Consider the following 25,791-nt stretch of genomic DNA (forward strand, 5'->3'; position numbering starts at 1 on the left):
GCATTTAAATTCTGACCAACTTCGCATAGTATGTAAAGCTGAAACTCTCTCTCTCTCTCTCTCTCTCTCTCGATTTTTGAGCCATACTCAGCAGTGCTAAGAGCTTATTGGTGACTCTGTGCTCAGGAACACTTCTGGTGGGGCTTGAGTGATCATATAGGGTGCCAGAGATCAAACCGGGGTGAGCAGCATGCAAGGCAAGTGCCCTACCCCGTGTACTATCCATGAAACTTTTTTTTTACTTTTTAATTTTTTTTCCACTGGGGAGAGGAGTGGTGCGGAGCCACTTCCTTCACAAGGCAGTGCCATACCCCCCCGCCCCGCCTGTTCACCCTCTGCCACCTCCCCAATTTCCTATCCTGGAGCCTGGCTCCTCGAATCCACCAAGTCCAGAGTAGACCCCCAGCGTTCCTGGGGCACATAAATGGCACCAACTCCCACTGGACCCCAGAGGCCCTGTTCCCCGATGTCAGAAACCCATCCCCAGGCCAGGACACAGCAGTCCGGTCTTCCTGGGAGGGCGTGCAGGGTGCTCTGGTCCACAAGCGAACCCTCCAGGCCACTGACTAGCCAGCAGCGATTAGGATGGACCTGAAATTCTTCTTTATTAATTTTATTGAATCACTGTGAGATAGTTACAAGCTTTCATGTTTGGGTTACAATCACACAAAGATCAAACACCCATCCCTCTACCAGTGCACATTCCCCACCACCAATATCCCGGGTATACCCGCCCTTTCCCACCCTCCCCCTGCCTCCATGGCAGACAGTATTCCCCATACTCTCTCTCTACTTTTGGGCATTATGATTTGCAATATAGATACTGAGAGGTCATCATGTTTGGTCCTTTATCTACTTTCAACACATATCTCCCACCCCGACCGATTCCTCCAGCCCATCATTTTCTTAGTGATCCCTTCTCAATTGCAGCTCCCTTCGGACCTATGGATCTGACCCATTTCCACGTCTATAACCTCATCTCTAGTTACTCATTGCCTGGAGGATTCCAGGAAACCAAGTATTCCAGCCCATTGGTTTTCTCAATGAATTTATCTTACTTGTTTATTTCTGTACATGTTCATCCTTGTTCTTACCTACTCCGTTGTGGTAAATTTGTGGACAGAAACCATCTCAAAATAGGGGTCCTTCTAAACCAACCCTGAAATAAGGATTGAAGCCAAATAGATTTTTTTTTTTGGTTTTTGGGTCACACCCAGCGATGCACAGGGGTTACTCCTGGCTCTTCACTCAGGAATTACCCCTGGCGGTGCTCAGGGGACCATATGGGATGCTGGGATTAGAACCCGGGTCGGCCGCGTGCAAGGCAAACGCCCTACCCGCTGTGCTATCGCTCCAGCCCCAATAGATTTTTTTTTTGATTGTTGTTTTTGGTCCATACTTGGCAATGCTCAGGGGTAACCCTTGGGGCTGCACTTAGGATTTACTTCTGGGAGTAATTCAGAGGCCATATGGGATGCTGGGGATCGAACACAGGTCAGCCACACACAAAGCAAGCACCCTACCCACTGTTCTATTGCTCCAACCCCAATCAAGTAGTTTCTTAGGGGATGGGATTATAGGAAGTACCAGTACATCCATAAGGTAGTGGGGAAGTGTGGAAGTGAGACAAAGAGGAGGAGGAAGCTACTGAATACTTATTGTTTGTTTTGTTTTAGAAAAAAAAAATTCCACTTTATTTTTATTTATTTGGGTTTTGGGGTCATACCCAACAATGCCCAAGGGTTATTTCTGGCTCTGCACTCAGCAACTACTCCTGGCGGTGCTCAGGGGATCATACGGGATGCCAGGGATTGAATCAGGGCTGGCCACATGTAAGCCAAATGCCATATTTGATGTAGGGCCTCAGCATCTGTTTTGGGTTTTGTTTTGTTTGGGGGCCACACCCAGTGCTGCTCAAGGTTTGCTTTTAGGTCTAAGCACAGGAGACCATGTGGGTGCCTCGGATTTAATCTGGGTCAGCAACGTGCAAGACAAATGCCCTATTCACTGTACTATCATTCCAGCCTCAGCCACTGAAGACTTATTAGGTGACTGCTCCCAAAATGCAGTTTTGAGGGCCCATGGAAAACACAGAGCTTAGAATTGTGCGATCTGAAAGGCAGGGAAGGGGATAATCTATACTCTCATCTGTCACTGCTCTCGGGCTGCTGCCAGGGAATGTACATATCCCCATCATCCCAACCTACTAGGCCTCACAGGCAGAACAGCCTTCTTCAGTTTGAAGGGCAAGGTCTCCTGCAAAGAGATGGGATGCTGACAGCTGGCAGTGGCCCCCACACCCTGGAGCAATAATACTAGAGTCATATGAGCAAGGAATGAACACTGTTACAGGTACTGTGATTGTTCACTGGACCTTACACAAAAGAAATAATTTGTTTGAGAGAAGAGGACTGTCTGAATTAGCATTTGAATTTGATTTACATCTGTTATGTTGGGTCCAGTAACAAGTCTCACAATGGAGACGTTACTGGTGCCCGGTTGAGCAAACTGATGAGCAATGGGATGACAGTGATACAGTGATGTTAGGTCCAGTCTATCCAGGTTCAAGTATCCTTGGGGTCTAATGTAGGGTCAAAACATTGTGTCCTATGGGGTGTGGGTGGCAGGAGGGATAGTGGGAACATTGGTGGTAGATAATGGTTATTGGTGGAACGTGGGTACTCGATCATTGTATGACTGAAATGTAATCATGAAAGTTTATAAGTCTGTAACTATCTCACGGTGATTCATTAAATATATATATGTGCATATATACATATGTATATATAAACATTGAGTCCTCACTCAGGACAAAAACTGAGTGTTGAAAGTAGGTAAAGGGATATACCTTTTAGTTTGTATTGCAAACCATAAGGCCCAAAAGAAGAGAGAGACAGGAAAGAGAAAGAGGATGCAGGGAAGGAAGGAGAGAGAGAAAGAGAGACAGGCAGAGACAGAGACACAGACAGAGAGAGAAGTGCCTTAGAGGCAGGCGGGGGGAAGGGTGGGAAGGAAACTGGGGTGGGGGACATTGGTGGTGGGAAATGTACACTAGTGAAGGGAAGGGTGTTGGAGCATTGCATCACTGAAACCCAATCATGAACAACTTTGTAACTATGTATCTCACTGTGATTCAATTACAAATATTGGATTCAGGGCTAGAGTGATAGCACAACGGGTAGGGCGTTTGTCTTGCATGTGGCCGACCCAGGTTAGATTCCCAGCATCCCATATGGTCCCCCAGCACCGCCAGGAGTAATTCCTGAGAGCAGAGCCAGGAGTAACCCCTGTGCATCGCCGGGTGTGACCCAAAAAGCAAAAAAAAAAAAAACAAAATGGATTCAAGTTTTTCAAGTTCTCTGACCACTTTTACATTGATCTCTTATTAAAGCTGATCCCATGCCCATCCTCATGAATTAATTGCCTACTCACGGTTTCCTCCTTTTTAACGGTTTTCTTGGAGACACCCGGCTGTGCTCAGGGGTTACTCCTGGCTCTGCACTCAGGAATAATTTCCGGCAGTGATCAGAGGACCATTTGGGATGCCCAGGACCGAACCCAGGTTGGCTGCATGCTCAGCCACATGCAAAGCAAACACCCTACCTGCTGTACTATCCTCTGTTCCCCCACATTCTTAGGCATATCCTAAGAGAGACATGCATTGGGTCTATCAAAAGATATATCCAGGGACCGGAGAGATAGTACAGCACGTAGGGCACTTACCCTGTACCTGGCTGACTAGCTAAGAACCCTGGCACCCCAGATGATTCTCAGAGCTCACCAGGAGTAATCCCTGAGCACAAAGCCTGGAGTAAGCCCTGAGCAGTACTGATTAATGAAAAAGGAGATGTATCCAACAGGAGCCATGGGGAGAGTTCAAAGGAGGCAGAGAGCGTGTTGTGGAACTGAGGGGCCCCAAGCTTGATCCCAGGCACCTCTTGGGGTACCACTGGTGTCCCCCAGGCCTTTAGGGCCCAAACACTGGACTGTCAGGCCAGCACTGCTGGGAGTGAGCTATTAAAAATGTATGCAATGAAAACATGAAAATGAATGCAATGTTCGCAGATTTTTTTTAAAGCCCTAACCAGGAAAGCTTCCAAATGTTCATCATGGAAGAGACTATAGCTCTGAGGATTGACAAAGCACTGATCATTTAAAACATGAATCTATCTGAGAAGCTTATTGAATTACAGAAGCAGGATGTAAAAACGTTTAATTGCACTTAGATGAAGTACCAAACCAGACAAAATTAAGCTGCATGGTTGGAAATCAGGACATTCCCCTTGGGGTGGAGGAAACCCTGAAGCTTTCTTTCATATTTCCCTGTTCACATTTTCTTTCTTCATCTGGCTGGTGGTTACTTGGGTGTGTCTGATTCGCCAAAAGCAAATGAGTTTTGTACTCTTATAGTACATATACCTTTTTACTAGATACATTGTTTCATTGTTTTGGGAGTCACATCAGGTGGTTCTGGCAGTGCTCAAGCAATTGGTACAATCAAATCAAAGGCTCCTGAGTGAAAATCGTCCCATCTAGGTACATTTAATGTGTATTGTGTGTGTGTATGTGTGTGGTGGGAAGGGGAGACGTTAGTGATGTGCCAGGCGGGTGGTGCCCAGAAAATGTTCCTGGTTCTTTGAACAAGAGTGACCCCTGGAGGTGCTCAGGTAACAATATGGTTGTTTTTACTTCTACTTTTTAAAAAACACTTTTGTAAATTTTGTTTTGATTTTTTTGGTCACACCTGGCGATACACAGGGGTCACTCCTGGCTCTGCACACAGGAATTATTCCTGGCGGTGCTCAGGGGACCATATGGGATGCTGGGAATTGAACTCGGGTCGGCCGCATGCAAGGCAAATGCCCTACCCACTGTGCTATCGCTCCAGCCCCCGTAAAAAATATTTTACAGGGGCTGGAGTAATAGCACAGCAGGTAGGGCGTTTGCCTTGCACGTGGCTGACCCAGGTTCAATTCCCAGCATCCCATATGGTCCCCTGAGCACGGCCAAGGGTAGTTCCTGAGTGCAGAGCCAGGAGTGACCCCTGTGCATCGCCAGATGTGACCCAAAAAGCAAAAAAAAAGAAAGTATTTCACAAAAAAATTTTTTTTGGCTTTTGGGCCACATCCAGTAATACTCAGGGGGTAATGCTCTCTGGGCTCTGCACTAAGCAATCGCTCCTGGTGGTGCTTGAGGGACCAAATCCAGGTCAGCTATGTAAAAGGTAAGCACCGTAACTGCCGAACAATCTCTCCAACCCATCCAAATTTTTATTTAAAAAATTTGTTTGAGTTTTGGGCTAGACCCCGCAGAGCTCAGGGCTCATTCCTAGCTCTGCACTCTGGCCTGGCAGGGTTGGGGGAAACTCACAGGGTGCCAGGATTGAACTCAGGTTGGTCACATGCAAGGAGCCTCACCCACCATAGTATTACTTTAGTCCTGACAGCCTGAGATTCTGATGAGGCAGACACAGAACCAGGGGCCAGAGGCATAGTACAGCAGGTAGGGCACATGCCTTACATGTGGTTGACCCAGGGTCGATCTGCAGCATCCCAGATGATCACCCCAGCCTGCCAGGAGTGATCCCTGAGTGCCAGGAGTAACCTGAGCACTGTTTGTGGGATCTGCCCCCAAACACAAAAATAGAAATTAGGGAGCCAAATGTGTTTTCAAGTGCTGTTATCCCTTAAGGGCACTGATGGCATCTACACCAGAGGTGTAAACATTACACTGGTAATGTTTCACATGCACTTATGTGCCACTCTCTACTCTCAGTGACTGGACATCACTGGATATCTACTCTCATAAACTTACATCTTGAAGGGGGAGTCAGTGGAAGGATGTGCTGTGTGGTTCAATGGTGAGGTATGGTTACTACTGGAATACATAAAATATGTAAAATATATAAAATAGTATAAGCCAATATACTCAGGTGCTTTGAGGCTACATTTACATGCCCCCTTTGCTTCCACAGGCCCAGCAACTGCAGGCTGCAAAGTGTACCCTTTATAGCTATTTTCTGCTTTCCGGATTCAGGTCTCGAGTTGGGAGACTAGATCCTCAAGGAAGCAAAGACTTGGTGCCTAGAGGTAGGTAGGGAGTATCACATCTGGTGGTGGGTCTAACAGACCGTATTTATTTTCTTTATTGTTTGGGGGCCACACCCAGCGATGCTCAGGAGTTACTCCTAGCTTTACACTCAGCAATTACTCCAGGCAGTGCTTCGGGGACTAGAGGGATGTTGGGGATCAAACCTGGGCCAGCCCCACGCAGGGAAAATGCCCTACCTCCTTGTATTATCTTTCCTGCCCCTACTTTTCACTTAAAAAAATTTAGGCGGGGGTTTGAGCCATACCTAGCAGTATTCAGGGTTTATTCTGGCTGTTGCTCGTTTTCAAACCAGCGTCAGCAATATGCAAGGCAAGAGACTTAACATCTAAAATCTAATCCATTTATCTTTTGTGGCATCAGGAGTGAGCATCAAGCATGCCAGGCACATGGCCCACCACTCGAGCTACCTTCTCAGTACTAAATTGTTCATTTTCAGCTACTGAAGTTTTTTGGGGGGCGGGGGGGATACATAGTGTGCTGGGGTTGCTCGCAGTGGTGTTTAAGGGTTATTCGTAGTGGTTCTTGGGAAGCCATGAAGTGCCAGAGATCAAACCCAGGCCTCCTCTATGCAAAGCAAGTTCAGTTACTAATTTTTAGAATGTCTGTTACATAACAGTAGATAACCAGACCCCCAAAAGAGCTGTGTAACCCCTCTCAACAAAAATCAACACCAGTCAGTTAAACCTTCAGTCTTTTTTAATTAGATACTCTAAATGGAAGACAAGGTGAAATTATTGCTTCTTGAGCCCCACTTGGCAAGAAGTCAGTCTTCAATCTCTGGCAACTGGATCTTGCTGGGGTCGAAGTAGTTGGATTCCATGACAGGGAGGCCATTGGCCTCTCGGTATTTTACAAGCCTCTCCGCTTCCCGGCGGGCCCACTCCTGCATCCTGGAGGTAACAAACAAGGTGATGGCAGGTATAAGGGAGCCTCAATGGGCTCCAATTCCCATTTTAGCTCCCCTTGCCCCAGTGATACAGGGACAGGAAAAGTCTTTTCTCACCTCCATCCTTGCCTCTGCCCTCAGCCCATCCCTCTCTTAGGACAATCTGTGTACCTGTAGTCAGGCAGATAAGCCAGAAATGTGGTGCCAAAGACCAAGACGATGGAGAAGCCAAAGAAGAAGACTGCCCGCATGTTCCAGACGTCCACAACCGGGTCCTTGTCATAGCCATGGGTGTCTGGGTTCTGTGAGAAGAAGAGGTCAATAACAGTTTCCTGCCACTCCAGTCTTGGGCTAACTCCATCTCAACCTGGGCTTCAATTCCACCAGGAACCTCCTCCCCCCTACCCCCTTAAATATCTCTTTCAAGCTCCTTCCTACCACAAGGCCTTGTACTTGCTGCTTTCTCTGCCCAGAAAGTTCTTTTCCCAGATCAAGTCATGGCAGGATCTATCTTGGCATGCAAGGTTCTGATTTCATCAACTCCTATAAGCGGCATTCTTTAGCTACCTCATCTATTAGACCGAACTATCAAGAATAGTCACAATATAGGTAATAGTGGACTATTAGCAATTTCCAACAGGCTAATCTAATCCAGTATCCTCTGACTTCCAAGTCACTCTCTGGTTGCTTATCATTCTCAATTCATCTTTACAGCACTGTTAAATTTACCAAATTAGAATTCCCTCTTCCTATATTTATTTAAGGCGGCGGGGGGGGGGAGGTATTAGGGCTACACCTGGCTGTTCTCAGTGCTGAGTTCTAACTCGGTGCCCAAGGGTCCATATACAGTGCCAATACCTCAACCAGGGACAGTCCCATGCAAGGAAAGTGCCTTACCCACTTCCCACCCCATCCTGTTCCACTTTATTATCAATGAAATGTGCTATAATATCTTCTAATAGTTTATGTGTTTATGTTCTATGTCTCCTACACATAGACGCTCCAGGAGAGCAAGGACTTTATGTGACTTCCACACTGCTGAAATCCTGGGATCCAAGACTGTACCCGGCAAAGAGCAGGGCCTCCATATGTATTTATCGCAGGAATGAATCCACATCCTATATAACCAAGCCCCTCCATCACAGGTTAGGATTGGTAGAGCATCTATTATGTGGGTGGATTTTTCACATACACCAACTTCCTAAAATAGCCCAGCGAGGGGGAATATGGTGATCACGATGGGCACGTTCAATGCTGAGTACTACGGGTAAGATTCTGTTCCGAGCATTTGGACTCATGAAGCCAGTGTCCCATTTTTCCTCATTTTCTAAACTGAGGCCTGAAGGGTTTAAACGACTTGCTCAAGGTCACACAGGTGAATAACTCACAGAGCCCGTATCCCAATCCATGCACTCTGGTTTCAGAGTCTGTATTATCCATACAGCAGTGGACCTGGGTTGACCTAACACCGTTTCCGCCAGCGATTCAGTTATGGTACTCTCGGGCATCTCATGCTGACTGTCTCAGATGCTTCAAGTTTCACTGTCTAGAATATAAACACGCCGACAGTATCTATCTCGAGATTGAGCGGTGTCGAGGAGTTGAGGGGCAGGTGTTACGTGTTCACACCGAATCTTTAGTACTACTGCCGTTAGCCCTTAGTACTCTTCGCACGCTTTGGGCACGACCTCCTTGGGGTTTGACAGCTATCTGCAAAGCAAGGCCAATCTCACTGTGGCCCGAAATCCCGGGCATCGGGGAAACAGACCAAACATTCAGAGAGGCAAAATGCCCAAGACTTGGAGGATAACGCCCGGTGCGCGATTTCCAGGCGCCTAAGAACGTCCTCTACGGCGCACCGTCCGCCGGCCGTTTCCCCTCCCTCTCACCTTCTCATAGAGGTTTTCGTCCTCGGGATCCGGGTCCTCCTGCCGGCGGATAGTTGGTTCCGGCGCCCGCCTGCCCACCACTGCAGCCGGGGCGACCACAGCCCGCGAGGAGCCGGATTCCCAACGCACCCGGGCAGCCGGGAATCCCCGCGTCGCCGCGGCAGCCAAAAGGCGGCGAGCGCACAAGCCTAACAGCCCGGCCGCCATGACACACTGTCCTGGGGGCGCTCGGGAGGCGGGGACGGAAATGCGCCTTTGCGCAACTGCAGTAGGCGCGAGCGAGCACAAGGTCGCTCCGCCCCCGCCGCGCAAAAAACGTCCCAGGTCCAGACTTTGTTTTCCTTTGCAACCGGGCTCTGAGTGTCTTGCAAGCATGCACCCCGTCCCTGCGGGACGCCCTCCTGCACCCCACGCTTCCAGGAGATGGAGTCTGGGCTTTGGCCGGCTCAGGGCCGGGATGAGGAGCAATGCGTGACATTCGGGTGGCTCCAGGTCCGGGTTCTGGGAAGAAAGGGGTGGAGCTTTTGCTAGGCTTTCATTTCCCAAGCTTGCTCGGCTTCTAAATCGCGGGCCTCGGCCCGATTGGCCAATAGCTGCACCTTTTCTCGACTTTGGGGCGTTGAGGCCAGGAGCTGGGAGGCGGCAGCGCTTTTGCCAATCAGAGCTGGCCAAGGCAAGGCAGCGCTAGACAGCGACCAATCGACGAGGCCGACCAGAGCGCGCTCCCTTAGTAGGTGGATGGTGGTCGGATCGCCGGCTCTCTTCTCTCCGTCGCCATTTTGTGCTGGTGACTGCGGTCGGCTGGGAGTAGGCGACAGTGCATTTCCCAGGAGGAGACACGCGCGCTGGGCGCCTCTCCCCTCCCCCTCCCCCACCCCGCCGCCCGTCTAGGTTTTGTGTGGTGGCGCGGATCAGCTCCGCTGAGCTGAGGGAGTTGCAGGAGGCGGCAGCGGGCGGAGGTGATGTCCGGGAGCCCTCCCTTGACAGCCCGGGCCGAGAAGGTGAGCAGCGCCGACGCTGGTCGTGGGGGCGGAGGTAAGGGGCCAGGGGCGGGAGGGTGGGGTGCGTGGAGGCGGCGCGAGGGCCGACTGCAACCTCCGGCCCCGCGATGGGGCGCGTGGAGCCCGGGGGGGGTGCTGCGTGCACCGTCTGAGCCCACGGCGGCCGGGGGGTGTCTCTCTTGGCCCCTCTTTTTCGCCTTTTGCGAGCACAGAGGCGCGTGCGCGGAGTGCACGCGGGTTGGGGGCAGGGACGACCGGCGGGGAGTGGGCTCCTGGTGGGCGACTGCATCGAACTTAGTGGCGAGACGTGTGTGTGTGCTTGTGCGAAGGGGGGGGGCGATCTTGAGTTTTTCATCAGTAAGGGGCTGTCGCCTCGGTCTGACTTTGGGGGACAATATCCCGCGGTTGCGGGAGGAGGGAGGAAGCCTGTATAGCCGCGCTCGATCCCGTGTCTCTAACGCGAGCCCTTATCCCCGTGCTATGTGGGGGGTCCCCCGCCCAGAAAGTCGTCTTGTCACTAGACCGAAAGCGCCTGCTGCGGGAGGAAGAGAATGCGTGGAATGCGGGGAGCACTGGCTGCAGCTTCTTTTGGGGGGGCTTTACCCCGCCCGGATTATTGGGCAGCCCAACCATTGCCATGCATTCAGCGAGAGCGTCAGTGTGTGTTTCTCATATCCCTGCGTCTAGCATTGCGGTGTATGTGGGGGGGTCCTTGCAGGGATTTGTGCTTGGGGGCTCTTGGGCTCAGATCTGTCACTTTGGTCACTTGCTCTGTGCTGGATGCCCAGGTCGTCTGAGGGTTTGTACCTGGCACTCATCCACGGGGGGCCCTGGGGTATAAGGCTCTTCAGTCCGGGAGCAGGTAACTCTGGTTTCCTGTCGCTCGAGGAGGAAGAGCAAATGTGTGTGTGTGTTATGGAGTGGGGGGGGACACATGCATGAACAAGAGGTGTGGTGGCCACATAGTGTTACTGCCTCAGCTTTGCGCGATTCCTGTATGGAGGGCGGGCCTGCAGATTCTTGTGACCCCTGGCTGGCTTACTTGGCTCTCAGGACTTCCTTCTTTCTCACGGCATCCCCGAGAGGGAAATGACTGCCTTTGCATCCTAGCAGAAAAGCGCAGCCCTTTGGAACAGCCCTGAAAGGGACCCCTTTGCCGCTGAAAAACTTGGACCCGGATCCCTGGCGAGCGAGCCACCGAGGGAGCTGACTGCGAATGAGGCAGGGCTCAGTGCTGAGCCAGTTGCTCTGAGGGCCAAAGCTGTGTTGTGTTGGCCAGAAGCCCAGGGAGGCGGCAACTATCCAGTTGCCAGGTTAGCCCCTTGCCGCTGTCCCCAATTCCAAACAAGCTGTTCCTGATCTCTCTTGTTGGGGACTGAAATGGTTGGGGAGGGGGGGTGAACCTGGTAGATGGCGCTTGGGACTCTGGTTGGATGCCTCAATTTCTGACTGGTCTGCCTCCCTCATCCCCTCCCTCTCACTGAGCACACCCCCTCACCCCCAGGCCGCCAGCTCCAGGCTTGATCTTGTTTACCACCAGGAGGTGACAGAAAAGATGGTGGTACCCCTCTAATTTCTTCCTGCGATGTCCTCTCTGTCAGCTGACAGCCTCTGCAATTTCTAGGGCCTTCCAATCTCACACAAGTGTGGGGAAAGGAAGAAACAGGCGAGGGGGGGGGGCGCTGCCTTCCTGTTCCCACCCACGGGAACACCAGGAGTTGGGAGACTCCTTAGATGAAGCAGAGCAACAGAGAGCTTTGCTACTGAGGATTTCTCAAGGAAGCCCTCTCTGTTCCTACCACCCTGACCCGTTTCTTCCTTCCGCTTTCCCCAGAGTCCCCGCAGGAGGCATCACCCAGACTGGCAGATCATGGTGGCAGCAGCGGGGGTGGCTGGGAAGTGAAACGGAGCCAGCGGCTGAGAAGGGGCCCCAGCAGCCCCCGCAGGCCCTACCAGGACATGGAGTATGAAAGACGGTGAGTTACCTGCGCCCCCACCACCACCACCAAGCAGGCACACTAGGCTTGGCCTCTCTGGGCTCTCAGGGAAACAGCCAGAAAGGGACTTGAGGAGGCTTATGGACAGAGCAAGGGGCAGAGCAGATGCCAGGCCCCTGTAGTGAGTCAGAACTAATGCTAAGCTCGGGAGAGTGCAGGGTGGATGAGCTGGAAGGTTGCAGCATTTTTACTCGGGGTCTCATAAACGAGGCCGCGGGGCTTACGGGTGATGGCAGAGCAGTGGCATATTTGATCTCTGCAGGTGCAAAGGGAGATCCCCAGTTAATGCCCAGCTTCTCAGTTTGGGTGACCCAGCTGTGTATGTGGTACCACTCACCAAAATACTGACAACCGTTGCAGGAGAAGGGGCAGAGGTGGGTGGCAGAGGTGGGTACCTGTGGACCAGCGTGGGCTATCGCTTGGGCTCTGAGGGGTGGACATTTTCCAGGACAAATTTGAGGCAAGCCAGGCTAGGTAGAGGGAGACTCTGGGACTAGGATGGGCTAGAGTTGGCATGCAAGTCGTCTTAGACTGGGACACTTGGCTGCAGTTGTTTTTAAATGCAGTTGGGTCACCTGGTAAAATATAGGGCCAGAACCTTGCCATCCTTATGGGTCGTTTGGGTTGATTCAAGAGCAGAGTATCTATCTGCTGACATTTTAGGAATCAGAGGGAAACTTCCTGACCCCAGAGAAGCCTCTGTGAAGAGGTACTATATTTACAAAAAGAATCTGCAAATTTCTTAGAAAGGACTACTTTCACTGCCACCCTTTTTTTAAATGTGGAATTAGATTGCTTTCTGAAAAGCCCAAACTCACGAAGTGGTCACTGTCAAGTGTAGCATTTCTTAAAGGGCAGTTATGACTCCCGTGTGAGTCCCAGGAATATTCCAGGAGGAGTGGGGGGTCACAAGTGAAAATTATGTAACTGGGGTTCACATCAGAAGACTATGAGCAGTCAGCTAATGGGAGAGGAGCTCAGGAAGTGAAAACAGGTAACAAGGTAAATGAAGGGTGAGAAACTGAGGTGGTTAAACATTCAGAAGAAACATTGTAATGAATCTGAGGTCCTTCCTACAGCGATTGATTGCCTGTGTTAACATTTCTTGGGCAAAACAAGGGTCCCCAGTGGAGAAAGATTGAGAAGTCCTAGTCTAGTGTTACTCACTCCTAACCTTTAAAAATGTCTTTTGAAAAGCATTCCATTTTGGATGGTATTCACTAGAAGAGCTCAGTGGTAGTTTGAGTAACAGTACTTGCTTTGGATTTTATTACTAAATAAAGAAGAAAACCTACCAGTTAAAGGTAGGTTTCTCTCTTTTGTGGCCTTTCTGGTGACACAGTGGTTGTTTTTTTTATTCCCAGTTCCCTTGGCTATAGACAGCTGCTTTATCATGGTTGAATAGATGTAGCATTGCTTTACATGTCTGTGTTGTCAATTTATACAAGTGGCAGTGTTGCTGTCTTCAGTCTGTGTCCCAAACTTTGTATTGCCTAGTGTGCATTTTTAAAATCAGCCTATTGCCATGTGTATATTAGTGTTTTGCTTCTAATTGGTCCCAGGGATACCATGGCGTTTGTGTACTACTCTTTACCGGATGATTACCCCAAGGATGGATGGATACCTGTTCTTAATTTCGGTGTATATTAAAATTTATTACCTTTTGTCAAGATCTTCATAATCTTTTCCTACCTTGGGATCACAAAGATTTATTTCACTCTATAGATATCATCGGTTCTTTTATCCTTCTAGTTACAGTTTTGGATGTGGTATAAATTCTGGTTTTATTTTCCTCCATGTAGTGGGCAGTTTTCCCAGTACTACCTCCAAAATTATCCATTCTTTCTATATTGATTTGCACTACATCTTATTTCAAGTTCTGTACTGTAGATGGATCTCTCTTGAGTGATCTGATTTGTTTCACTGGTCTGTTTACTCACTCTGTTTTTGGAGGGGGGCACACCTGGCAGTGCTCAGGGCTTATCCCTGGCTCTGAGCTCAGGGATCACTCCTGGCAGAGCTCGGAGGGCTCCGGAGGGTGCCAGGGATTGAACCCAGGCTATCTGTGTGCAAGGCTAGCACCCTGCCTGCTACATTTTCTCTTTGGCTCCTATTTGCTCATTCTTGTCCGTAACCTTATTGTGTTTATTATTAGCTTGATTTTTTTCCTAAAGTAATTCCCGCTTATGTAAGTAGTTTTCATAGACATCTTTTTTTCTTTTGTATTTTTCAAGCTGGTATTTGCTGAGGTTGAGGAAACCTATTGATTTTCATTATCTTTTGCCATTTATAATCATTTATGTTGACTATGATCTTTCTAAGTAGTCATGTTGTATCCTATGGCTTCTTTTTTCCTCACCTAAGTGTTATCTAGGGCTTTGATTACCATACTAAACTAACAGTGATATTGGGTACACAAATTAAGATTTTAACGGATTGTAACAAAATTCGAAGATGGACCCTGGAGTGCAAGTACTGTGGGTAGAGAGCGGTATGGTTCTTGCCTGGTAGGGCACTTGCCTTGCACGTGGTTGACCTGGGTTTGCTCCCCAGTGCCCTGTATGATTCCCCCAGAGCTTGCCAGGAGTGATTCCTAAGTGCAGAGCTAGGAGTCCGTCATGAGAACAGCCAGGTGTGGTACAAACTGTCATCCTGTTGCTCATCGATTTGTTTGAGCGGGCACCAGTAATGTCTCCATTGTGAGACTTATTACTATTTTTGGCATATCCAATTCGCACGGGTAGCTTGCCGGGCTCTCCGAGAGGGGCGGAGGAATCTAACACGGGTCAGCTGTGTGAAAGGCGAATGCCCTGCCGCTGTGCTATCGCTCCAGCCGATGTACAAACACAAACAAAAATCCATAGAAAAAAGGTGAATGTTCTAATCTTAGTTGCTAAGATCAGAAATGTGTATTGAATGTCACATGCTTTCCGCCCAATCTTATATTTCCTAAATGACATTAAATGGAATATTTGGACTCTTGAGATATAACCCTTTGATCATGATATTTATTTATATGTTTATATCTTTTTAGTTTTGTATTTATACAAAAGGTGCATGTACATTGAACTCCCTTATATTCACTACTAAACAACTAATGATAAACATTTTGCCGTATTTTCCATATTTACCTCTACCCCATTTCCTTCCCCACCCTTCTTTTCAGAGGAAAGGAAGCTAGGTTCTCACCTGTCAGTGCTTGGGAGCTACTGTGGTCTTGGGGCTCACTCCCGGTAGCTCTTAGGGGGCTATATAGATCCAGGGATCGAGCATGGACCTTGCACATGTGCTCCAGCATTTTGAGCTCTCTACCTGACCCCCATTCCCTTCTTTGTTTTTTATTATGTTTTTTGGGCCACACCTGGTAGTGCTTAGGGCTGACTCCTGGCTCTGCCCTTGGCTTATACCTGGTGGGTTCGGGGGACCATGTAGGATGTAAGGGATCAAACCCAGGTCAGCTGCACGTAAGGCAAGCACTTTTTCTGCTGTACTATTTCTCTGACCCCCAACGCCTTCTTTGTTTTTTCCAAATTTATTTATTTATTTATTTTCATTTTGTACTCCTGGTGGGACTTGGGGGACCATATGGGGTGCTCGGGATTGAACTGTGGAAAGGCAAGGATCCTACCCACTGGTTTATCTCTCCAGCTCTCCCCATGGTCCTTATAGAACTTTTTTTCCCCCGAATCATTTGATTACTGATGGGTTTGTTGGTTTTGGTTTTGTGTTTTGGGCCACACTGGGCTGTACTTAGGACTTACTCCTGGCTCCATGCTTCTGGCATTACTGGGGGACCATATGCAGTGCTGGAATTGAACCCTGGGTTCAGCTGCATGTGAGACAAGCGCGTTACATGCTGTACTATGTGTCTGGTCTGAATTGGCGATAGGTTTGATCCTTGAAGTGCTACACAGCATGTATGTTGTATGAACAGGATTTTCTCTTCCATAACTACAGTACATTTATCAATAGCAGGATCTTCGTGTTGATATGATACTTTTTATGTTAGAGAAAGCCCATATTTAGATATCGTTAGTTAGCCCTGTGGTGTCCTTTTTCCCTAATTTGGGATTCAGTCCAAGAGTACACATTGTGTTGAGCTACTTTGTATTTTTCATTTCCTTTAATCTGGAATAATTATCCAGTCTGTGTTTTATGCCTTTGTCATTTGGGGGGCGCTGAGAGAGAACTGGGCCAGATTCCTAAATGCACAGGCTTGAGAATGCTGTTTGGGAGTGTGTGGTGCTAGGACCCACCAGATCCACCCTGGCAGTGCTGGGGTGGAGTAGGGTGCATGCAAGTCTGAAATCAAAATGGGGTCGTGAGACCATAACCCTGTGCTGTCTCCCCAACTCACTTCAACATGTTTTGTTTGTTTGTGTTGGTTTTGGGGCTACATCTGGTTGTGCTCAGCGCTTATTCCTGGCTCTGTGTTTAGGGATCACTCCTGGCAGGCTCAGGGGGCCCTATGGGGTGCCAGGGATCCAACTCAGGTTGACCACTTTGTAAGATAAGCACCCCGACCCGCTGCAATATCTCTTTAGCCCTCCCCTTTGGCATATTTTTAAGAGTGGAGGCCAGCTGGTTTGTAGTTATTTTTCACTCAGCTTTCATTAGTGTTTATTCTTTGGCAGAAGCACTATTGTGTTTTGAAACACTTGCATTTGATTTGAGATTGTGTTATTTATAACATTTGCACCTTTGTTCATCTAAGAAGTAGCCTGATGATAACTTGTTTTTCTAATACACATCCGGTATTGAATCAACATAGTCTCATGGCATGAATCCATAAATCGGGCAGCTTTTGCTATTTCTCTCTTTATTGAAGAAACTTGTGGGTTGGAGAGAGAGTACAAGAACTAAGGCATTTACCAGTGGCTGAACTGGGTTTGATCCCCAGTAACACATATGTTCCCCCAACATTTCCAGGAGTAGAAAGCCAAGAGTAAGCCCTGAGCTCAGCCCTGTGTACCCCCCCATACACACACACAAAATCTGTTCTTTGAAAATTTGGTGGAACTTGTCTTTTGTGGGTTATTTTTGGGGAGTGGCAATCACACCTGGCAATGCTCAGGGATTATTCCTGGCTCTGCACTCAGGGATCACTCCTGATTGTGCTTGGGGGATGCTAGAAATTGAACCCAGTGGGCCTCCTGCAAGGGAAGTATGTATCCCATTGTACTATTGTTCTGGCCCCCTTTTGGGGGGGTATTTTGGGGAGAGATATCACAAAAGTTAAGATACTTGCCTTGTGTAGGGCTGGCTCTAGTTCAAGCTCTAACTCTGCATATGGTCCCCTGAGTACTTTCAGGAGTGATCCCTGAGCACAGAACCAGTAGTATCCCCTTGAGCACCACTGGGTATGGCACAAAAAAAGGTTTGGGGGACCTGAGGGATGTTGCATAGTGGTAGAACACTTGCCTTGTATGGTGTAGCCCTAGATTCTATTCCTAGCACTGTGGGGTCCCTTGAGCACTACTAGGAACAATACTTGAATATTTAGCTGGGACTATTTCCTCAGCACCACTGGGTGTGGCCCCAAAGCAAACAAACATAAAGGTTTTTTTTTAATTGTCACTTTTTGTGCTTCTACCAGTTACTTATTATTTTGGTTTGGGGGCCACACCCAGCAGTGCTCAGGGTTTACTCCTGTAAACTCTGGGATAACTCCTGGAAGTGTTGGAGGACCATATAGGGTGCTGGGGATCAAACCCATGTTAGCTGGGTATAAGGCAAGAACTTTGCTGATATACTATGTCTACAGCCACCCAGTTTTGATATTTTATGTTTTCCAGGAAAATACTTCTTTTTTATGGAGGACCCCAGATACAGATTCAGTTCTGATTACTAGAAGTCTTGTGAATAGGGTCTGTCTGTGCAAGGTCTTTGGTGGCCAAGGAAAAGCATTCTTAGGGGCCAGAGTAATAGTAAAGCAGGTATGGTGTTTGCCTTGCACGCTGCCGACATGATTCAATCCCCAGCATCCCATATGGTACCCCGAGTTCCGTCACGAGTCATTCCTTAGTGCAGAACCAGGAGTAAACCCTGAGCATTACCGGGTGTGACCCAAAAAGAAAAAAAAGAAAAGCATTCTTTACTATCCAAAGTTCTTTTCTTCCTAATTTTAGATAGCAGTAATTCAGTGCCCCAATTTATTTAATTTAGATGTTGAGTGTCAGCATTCAGTATTTCATCTTTGAAAGTGTCCAAGTTCAGGATTTCATCTGGAAGCTTATTTAAATGTGCTTAGTTCTTTCATTCTGGTGACTGGAATTGAATAGCGAGAGGTACTATATAGAAAGCAAATGTGAAAAATTATTATTCACATCAGACACCTTAATAGTCGGACCTGGCTTCGTTCCCTAGCACCCTATATGGTCCTGAGTCCTGCCAGTAGTGATCCCTGAAAGCAAAGTCAGGAGTCAGTCATGCGCACTGCCGGGTGGGGCCCCCAAACCAAAAACTAAAAATAGGAGGGAGTGGGACTGGGGATATGGATCAGCAATAGAGCATTGTCTTGTACATGTGATGCCCTGGGTTTGATACTCAGCACTACAGGGCCCCGCTGCAACCCAGAAATGACCCCCAAGCACAGAGCTGGGAGTAGCTGCTGAGTGCTGCTGGGTATGGCCCCCAGACAAACAAGCAAAAATCTCAAGGAGGTAATTCAAAGGCCTGATGTACCTGAGGCCCCAAGTTTGATGCCAGCATCTCATGAACTCTCATCCTGGGGCACCAGCAAGACTTTCTGGGCCGAGTATTATGGGGAGTAGTCCCTGGGACCCTGAGTACCACTGAAGAGCCCCACCCCCAAATAAAAATACTGATCGAAGCCACTTTTGTTCTGGGCATTTATCATAAGGACACACATAGCTGGGGTTCTAAGCTAAATTCACAATGGCTGGGAACTCAATTAGATTAAAATTTAAAAAAATCATCTGTACTAGTGCCTGACATACAGCAATATTCCTAATTGTTGAGTGAATAAACAAATAATCGTTAAAAAAATGGAAGCCAAAATATTTGGAAACTTTTGAGGGGTGGGGATCATACCCAGCATTGCTCGGGGACTACTCCCAACTCAGTGCCCAGGGGACCATCAGTGTTGAGGAGCAAACCTGTCCATGTGCAAAGCATGTGCTCAACACATTGATCTATCTCTTCTATCTAGAACACTCATTGGCGATTTTTCTGGGGGGGTTACTAACAGCTTAGTGCTCTTGAGGGTTGCTCCTGGCTATGCTTGGGGGACCATATGGTGCCAGTGATCTAACCAGGCCCTGGAAACATTTTTATTGGAAAGTCATTCTCTCCAGTTAATAACTTTTAAGTTGTGTGTTATTTACCCATTTGTTAATAACGTGTGCAATGCCAGATTTGAAGCCTAGTGCCTCACACATGGTCTACCATTGTGTTATATCCCAGCTTGTTATAATGAAATTTTAAGCATACAGTGAAGTTGAAAGAATTTTAACAACGAACATGCTTAAACCTGTCCACTGTATTCTACCACTAACATTTCACTGCGGCTGCCATATCATTTATTTATGGTGTTTTTCACACTGTGAGTATTTTAAAATTATTTTGAAGTCAGATTTATCAACTTTTTTTAATGACTTCTGGGTTTTTTCTGGTTGAGTTGGTCTTTTTTCTTTTCTGTTTCTTTGGGATGTGGGGGGCTCCCAAGCTGTTGACCTGACAGCAGTTGACCAAGCCAGCGGAACAGTTCAGTGGTAAGGCCCAGCAAGCATGCACTCCCATAGGTTGAATTTTCTTCCCAGCCCAAGGGAATTTATATTTTTGCTCCATCTATAATTGCTTTAAGAAGTGAGGCAAAATACATTGAAGAGATAATAATACAGGGGTTAAGACACTTCCCTTGCATGCAGTCAACTCTGGTTCATTTCCTGGCATACTATATAGTCCTCTGAGCACAGCCCAAGTATGCCTCCTCAACTCCCTCAAAGGGAGAATAAACGTATTTTTTTTGAATAAAGTGTTTTATGATGCCAGGGGTTGAACCCAGTTCCCATGCATTCAAGGCATACATTTTGCCACTGAGACACATCTCCAGCCCCATTGCATTATTTTTAATTGTTGTTGGTGCCACATCTTGAAGTACTCAAGGGGACCCTTCTGTCTCCAGGGGATTGAGCATGCAAGGTTTGTTGTCTGCCACTTAATCTTCATACTTGGCCCCACAACTCAGACGAGATCAATACACTTTTTTCTGTAATGAACCAAATAGTGGATATTTTTGGCATTGTATACCATATGGTCTGTTGCAGGTATGAGACTGAAAAATGTTTGTTGCACCTATGAGACTAAAACCAGAGAGTATGGAAATGAATGAGTATTAACTGTTTGAAGAAAGCAAACAGTTATTTGAGGTGACTCAAATTGGCCCACAGGTTATAGTTTGCTAATCTGTGGACCAGACAGTTATTTCAGCCAGTGTTTACTGACTAATCAACTTCCTCATTAATTTGAAGTGCAATTTTTGACTTAGTCTGCATTCCCATGTGTGCTTTCATAGACTATGGACTGTTTAATTAATCTTCTATTCATGTTTCAGTTGTTCTATCATTATGTTTTATGATTTGGTGAGGTTCATCCCTTCTGGCCTTATAAAAATTTTCCTTTCAGCATTAAGGATCAATCCTGGGGTCTCACACATGTAGGGCAAGCAGTCAGCCACTGAGCTTTATCATACCTGGCCCTTCTGGCCATTTGGAGGGGGGCGTAGGGGTGGAGGTTGGGCCATAACTGGCAGTGCTCAGGAGTTAGTCCTGCCTCTGTGCTCAGGTGTGACCTATTGGGGATTTGAACCAGGTTCACAGCCGCTTGCAAGGTTATTGCCTTTGCCCCTGCACTATCTCTCTTGCCTCCAGGCTATAGTTTTATTTGGGGGTCATACCTGGTGGTGCTCAGGGGATTACTCCTGGCTCTATGCTTAGGGATCGCTCCTTGCGGGCTCAGAGACTATATGCGGGGTTGGGGAATGAATCCTGTTTGAGCACATTCAAGACAAACACCTACCTGCTATACTATCCCTCGTCCCCTATCCCAGCCTCTTTTTTTTTTAAAAAAAAAAAAGGATTTCCCTCTTTTGTTTTGTTTTGTTTTGTTTTTGGGTCACACCCAGTGGTTCTCAGGGCATACTTCTGGCTCTGCACTCAGGGATCACGCCTGGCTATACTCAGGGGGCCATATGTAGTGCTGGGGATTGAACCAAAGGTGGGCTGCACACAAAGCATGTGCCTTCACCCCTGTACTATCTCTGGCCCCTTGTGTTCTACTTCCTTCTTGTGTGTGTGTTCTACTTCTCGAGCCATATCCAGGCCCCTCTTGTCTTTTTGAAAATTGACAAGTCAAATTTCTTGTCTTTTGCTGTTATAAAAAAGCATTGCTAATGCTGTCTTTGCACATATGCAAATATGTCTGTACATTATATTCTCAGGAGGATGTAGGGCTAGAAGTTACATGGATTTTTATTTTTGCCAGCTATTTTCCTCTTTCCATAGGGGACATCGAAACAGTTGTCAACAGTTTGTTGTCAAACATTTATAGTTTTGTAATCTGCTTATTAACGCATTCACAAATCAGGGCAGGAATGTGACTCAGCACGTGCCTTGCAAGCATGACACCAGGGTTCAAGCAACCTAAAAGAAACCCCTGTCCTTAGATTATGCAATAGGGAAAAAAACTTGACTAGAGAAATCTGACAAACCCCACTGGAACCAATTGATCAAGGTCAACTTGAATAGTGACAAGTTATGCAGTGCCCCTGATATGATATAGTTGAAAGGTAGCACATCTTTATTGTATTCTTTTCTCCCAAATCCATAATTTTCATAATCTCAAATATTATAAGAACATATCAGATAAGCCCATGTTGAAGTATGTTCTACAATCTATCTGATCCTAACTCACCACAACTGTTAAGGTCATTTAAAAAAAAAACCTAGAAAAGACAAACATATTCATAGGCCAGAGGAAACCAAAGGGGCAAAATGAAAAAATTTCTTTGGAAAAATCATGCTGGAAATATTAGTAGAATTCTACTGCAGTCTATTGTTAATTTCTTTTTTTTTTTTTGCTTTTAGGTCATACCGGCAACGCACAGGGGTTACTCCTGGCTCTGCACTCAGGAATTACCCCTGGCGGTGCTCAGGGGACCACATGGGATGCTGGGAATTGAACCCGGGTTGGCCGCGTGCAAGGCAAATGCCCTACCCACTGTGCTATTGCTCCAGCCCTATTGTTAATTTCTTAAGCTTAGACAACTATTTTTGGTTCTGTTAACATTAGGGGAGACAGGGTAAAGAACTCTTCTCGAACTCTTGTGAATCTAAGATTATTTTGTTAGAAGCTTGAGTTCCTCAAGGTTAGAATTGTGTGTTTTTGTGGATGGGGCAAGCCACACCTGGTGATGCTCAGGGCTTACTTCTGGTTCTGTGCTCGGGTATCACTCCTGGTGGTGGTGCTTAGGCAACCATATGAGGTGCTGGGGGTTATACTGGGATCAGCTGTGTGCAAGTCAAGCATCTTACCTGTAGTACTGTCTCCAGGCCAGGGTTAGAAACTTTTGTGTGTCGGGCTAGAGGGATAGTAGAGTGGTTACAGCACTGGCCTTGCATTCAGGCAACAGTATAGCCCTAACCACTGCGTTTGGTACCCTGTGCACTACCAGGAGTGATCCCTGAGCACTGCCAGATGTGGCCCAACTTCCCCCCATTCCCCAAAAAGAGAAATCTTTGTATGTCAAAGGAACTATCCAAGAGAGTGGAAGACAGCACATTGGAGGCAGGGAGGTGGCTTAGAGGGCTGGAGCACATGCTTTACATGAGGGAGCTCTGGAATACTGAAAACTTGAGTAGAGCCCCACACATAAAATTCAAAGTGAAGAAAAGTCAACCCATAGAATGTGGGAACATGTGCAGATCATAGATCTCATAAGGGGTTATTATCCAGAAAATAGGTCTAGAGGTAGTACAGGAGGGTGAAGCACTTGCTTGCGTGCTGCTACAACCCTGGTTGTTCAAATCCCTGGCAACACATACAGTTCCGGAGCACTGACAGGAGTCATGTTTGAGCACTGCTAGGTGTGGCTCCAAAACAAAACAAGAGAAATATGTATGAGATCTTGAATTCTTTGTTGTGGTGGTTTTTTGTTGTTTTGTTTTGTGGGCCACACCCAGCTGAGCCCAGGGCTTACTCCTGGTTCTACCCAGAGAACTCTTGATTTGTATGAAAGAGAGACTGCGTTTGTACACTAGCATCACTGCACGCACAACAAGTAAAAATAAAATAAAATGTTTGAGTTTTAAAAATGGTAAATTTTTAATTTAAGAGTTCTTTTGGGGGGATGGCACCCACATCTGGCAATGCTCAAGGGTTACTCCTGGCTCTGCGCTCAGGAATCACTCCTGGTCGTGCTCAAGGGACCATATGGGATGCTGGGGATTGAACCTGGGTCAGCTGGTACAAGGCAGCTGCCTTACCAGCTGTATTATCTCTCTGGCTTCCTCAGACATGTCTTAATTCAATAAAAATTATTTCAAAACATATATACAAGTGGAATTTTGGAGCCAGAGAAATTGTACAACAGATAAGGGTTTTGTGTTGCTTGTGTCTGACCCAGGTTCCATCCCCGGCACCCCATATGGTCTTCCAGGAGTGATCCCTGAGCATAGAGACAGGAGTAAGCCGTGAGCACTTCTGGGCGTCGCACAAAAACAACAGCAATAGAAATCCAAAAAAAAAAAGAAGAAGAAACTTTAACTTTTGTTTTTAAATAACCTGCTTAGGGTCAATACTTGCCTTACTCAGTGTGAAGCCCTAAATTTCATCCCTGGTACTGCAAAAATCAATCAGTAGGGGGCCGGAGCGATAGCACAGCGGGTAGGGCGTTTGCCTTGCACGCGGCCGACCCGGGTTCGATCCCCGGCATCCCATATGGTCCCCCAAGCACCGCCAGGAGTAATTCCTGAGTGCAAAGCCAGGAGTAACCCCTGAGCATCGCTGGGTGTGACCCAAAAAGCAAAAAAAAAAATCAATCAGTAGATAAAAAGTTTTGGGCTTTTTCTGTTTTTTTCTTTTTGGGTCACACCCGGTGATGCACAGGGGTTATTTCCGACTCTGCGCTCAGGAATTACTCCTGGCGGTGCTCGAGGGACCATATGGGATGCTGGGAATCGAACCCGGGTCGACCGCGTGCAAGGCAAACACCCTACCCTCTGTGCTATATCGCTCCAGCCCCTGATTTTAGTTTTAATTTTTCATTCTTAAGTCTCTTTCAAGTAGAAATCATTTGTATTTTTCATCTATATGACTTCTGTTCCTTTTTCCATATTTTTTCAGTTTATCTTTTTGTCCTGGTATGCTAGTTTTTGTTTTTCTCCAAGTCAAAATTATTATTTTAGTTTTTGATAAGCATGTATGTTACTTTTTTTTAAATTGAGACACTATGATTTGTAAGGTGTCTGACAATAGAGCCACAGAGATGCAATGTTGCCACTTTGAATAAAGGTCTCCCTTCACCAAGGACTCCAAGATTTCCTCCCGGCCCCCAGTCTGTCCTTGACACACAGTGTTTGAAGTTTAATTACTGTAGTTCTGGTCCCATGCTTTCAGTGGTGTTCAGTCTAGTGATTTAGTTACGTGCAGATTCCTCACCTCTATACTACAGATGAGCTCAAGATAGCTTTCCCTATTTCACTACTATCATGAAATTCATCCCTTGATCCCTTGGGGATTTGTTTGGAGAGGTTAGGAGGACACGCCTGGTGGTGTTCAGGAGACCATGATGTGGTGCTAGGAGTCAAAACAGGGTCAGCCATGTGCATGGCAAGTGCCTTAACCCAAGTTACTGTTTTCTCTCTCTGGTCTCCATCCCTTGCTTCTTTATGATTTCATTTCTTCCATTTCAATCTTGGATCATTTCCAATGTGCCCTGGTTTTGTAAGTGTGAAATATTTAACCATTTGGTGCAGCTCTCCTTAGGGTCATCATATTTTCTAAATAGTGGCTACCTGAATAAGGGCATGGGTTTTATTACTGTAGATTACTTTTGTATCCATGTTCTTACTGACGTAATGTATTGTAATCACCTTTTCAGTCAATTCTTTTTAGCTTACTTTGCAGGCATGTAGCCTCGTATCTAAAAATGATGGTAATCTTACCTTCTCTTTTTAAGCATTTGACTTCTTCATTCTTGGATCTTGTTATTGTAGAGTAATGTTAATGATGGCATCGATAGCATTTTAGTATTGATCTTGACCAGGATTGAAATTCTGCTGGTAGTAATCTATATTGTTTGGTGTTTTCTTGTTTTGAATATAAACACATGGGATGCTTTTAGAGTAGTGTTAAACTCATTGTGTAACTTTGAGGGCAACTTTGGGGACCGGAAAAATGACTCAATGGATTGAGCTCACGCTTTGCCTGCAAGAGACACAGATTTGACCCCCAGTACCACATGGTTTGCGAAGCCCTGAGAGTGGGGTGGCTCCTGAGCAACGTCTGGTGTGATCCCCCAGATCAAAAATATTAAGATAAAATAAAACATAACTTTTGAGCACCTAATAAAGTGTTGTGCTAGACCCTTAAGTTTTGGGAACTGGAGCAGTGGATCAAATGTTATGGTGTCCTCATTTCTCAGAGATCAGAATCTGGAGATTTTCTTAAATAATAAAAGAAATGCAGATAAAGTCAACTTCTAGGGAGTTTTTTTTTGTGTGTGTGTGTGTAAAGGAGGACAGTTTTTATTAGTTTTTTTTGTTTTGTTGTTTGGTTTTTGAGCCACATCTGGCAGTGTTGAGGACTTTTTTTCTGGCTTTGTGCTCAGGGATCACTTCTGGCAGGGCTCGGGGAACCAACATGGGGTTCTGGGATTAAATCCGGGC

The 25,791-nt window shown here is 46.9% G+C and overlaps 2 protein-coding genes across 7 annotated transcripts in view; one reads left to right on the forward strand and one right to left on the reverse strand.

Annotated features, from left to right (window-relative positions):
• Window positions 1-6,789: 6,789 nt before the first annotated feature.
• Window positions 6,790-9,142, reverse strand: NDUFB11 (NADH:ubiquinone oxidoreductase subunit B11). The gene is made up of 3 exons (XM_004612934.2): window positions 8,887-9,142; window positions 7,169-7,299; window positions 6,790-7,001 (listed from the first exon to the last, which is right to left on the reverse strand). Exons 1-3 carry the CDS (start codon window positions 9,091-9,093, stop codon window positions 6,875-6,877), a joined length of 465 nt encoding a protein of 154 aa, XP_004612991.1. The 5' UTR covers window positions 9,094-9,142; the 3' UTR covers window positions 6,790-6,874.
• Window positions 9,143-9,285: 143 nt separating this feature from the next.
• Window positions 9,286-25,791, forward strand: part of RBM10 (RNA binding motif protein 10) — a 33,363-nt gene continuing 16,857 nt past the window's right edge. For all 6 annotated transcript variants that reach the window (XM_004612891.2, XM_055120508.1, XM_055120507.1 and 3 more), the window contains exons 1-2: window positions 9,286-9,921; window positions 11,722-11,863. In XM_004612891.2, the coding sequence (XP_004612948.1) occupies window positions 9,849-9,921; window positions 11,722-11,863 (215 nt within the window). In that variant the 5' untranslated portion in view covers window positions 9,286-9,848. The remainder of the gene's footprint in view (window positions 9,922-11,721; window positions 11,864-25,791) is intronic.

Source organism: Sorex araneus, chromosome X (genome assembly GCF_027595985.1).
Source record: "Sorex araneus isolate mSorAra2 chromosome X, mSorAra2.pri, whole genome shotgun sequence".
In the NCBI taxonomy this organism is placed as follows: Eukaryota; Metazoa; Chordata; class Mammalia; order Eulipotyphla; family Soricidae; genus Sorex; species Sorex araneus.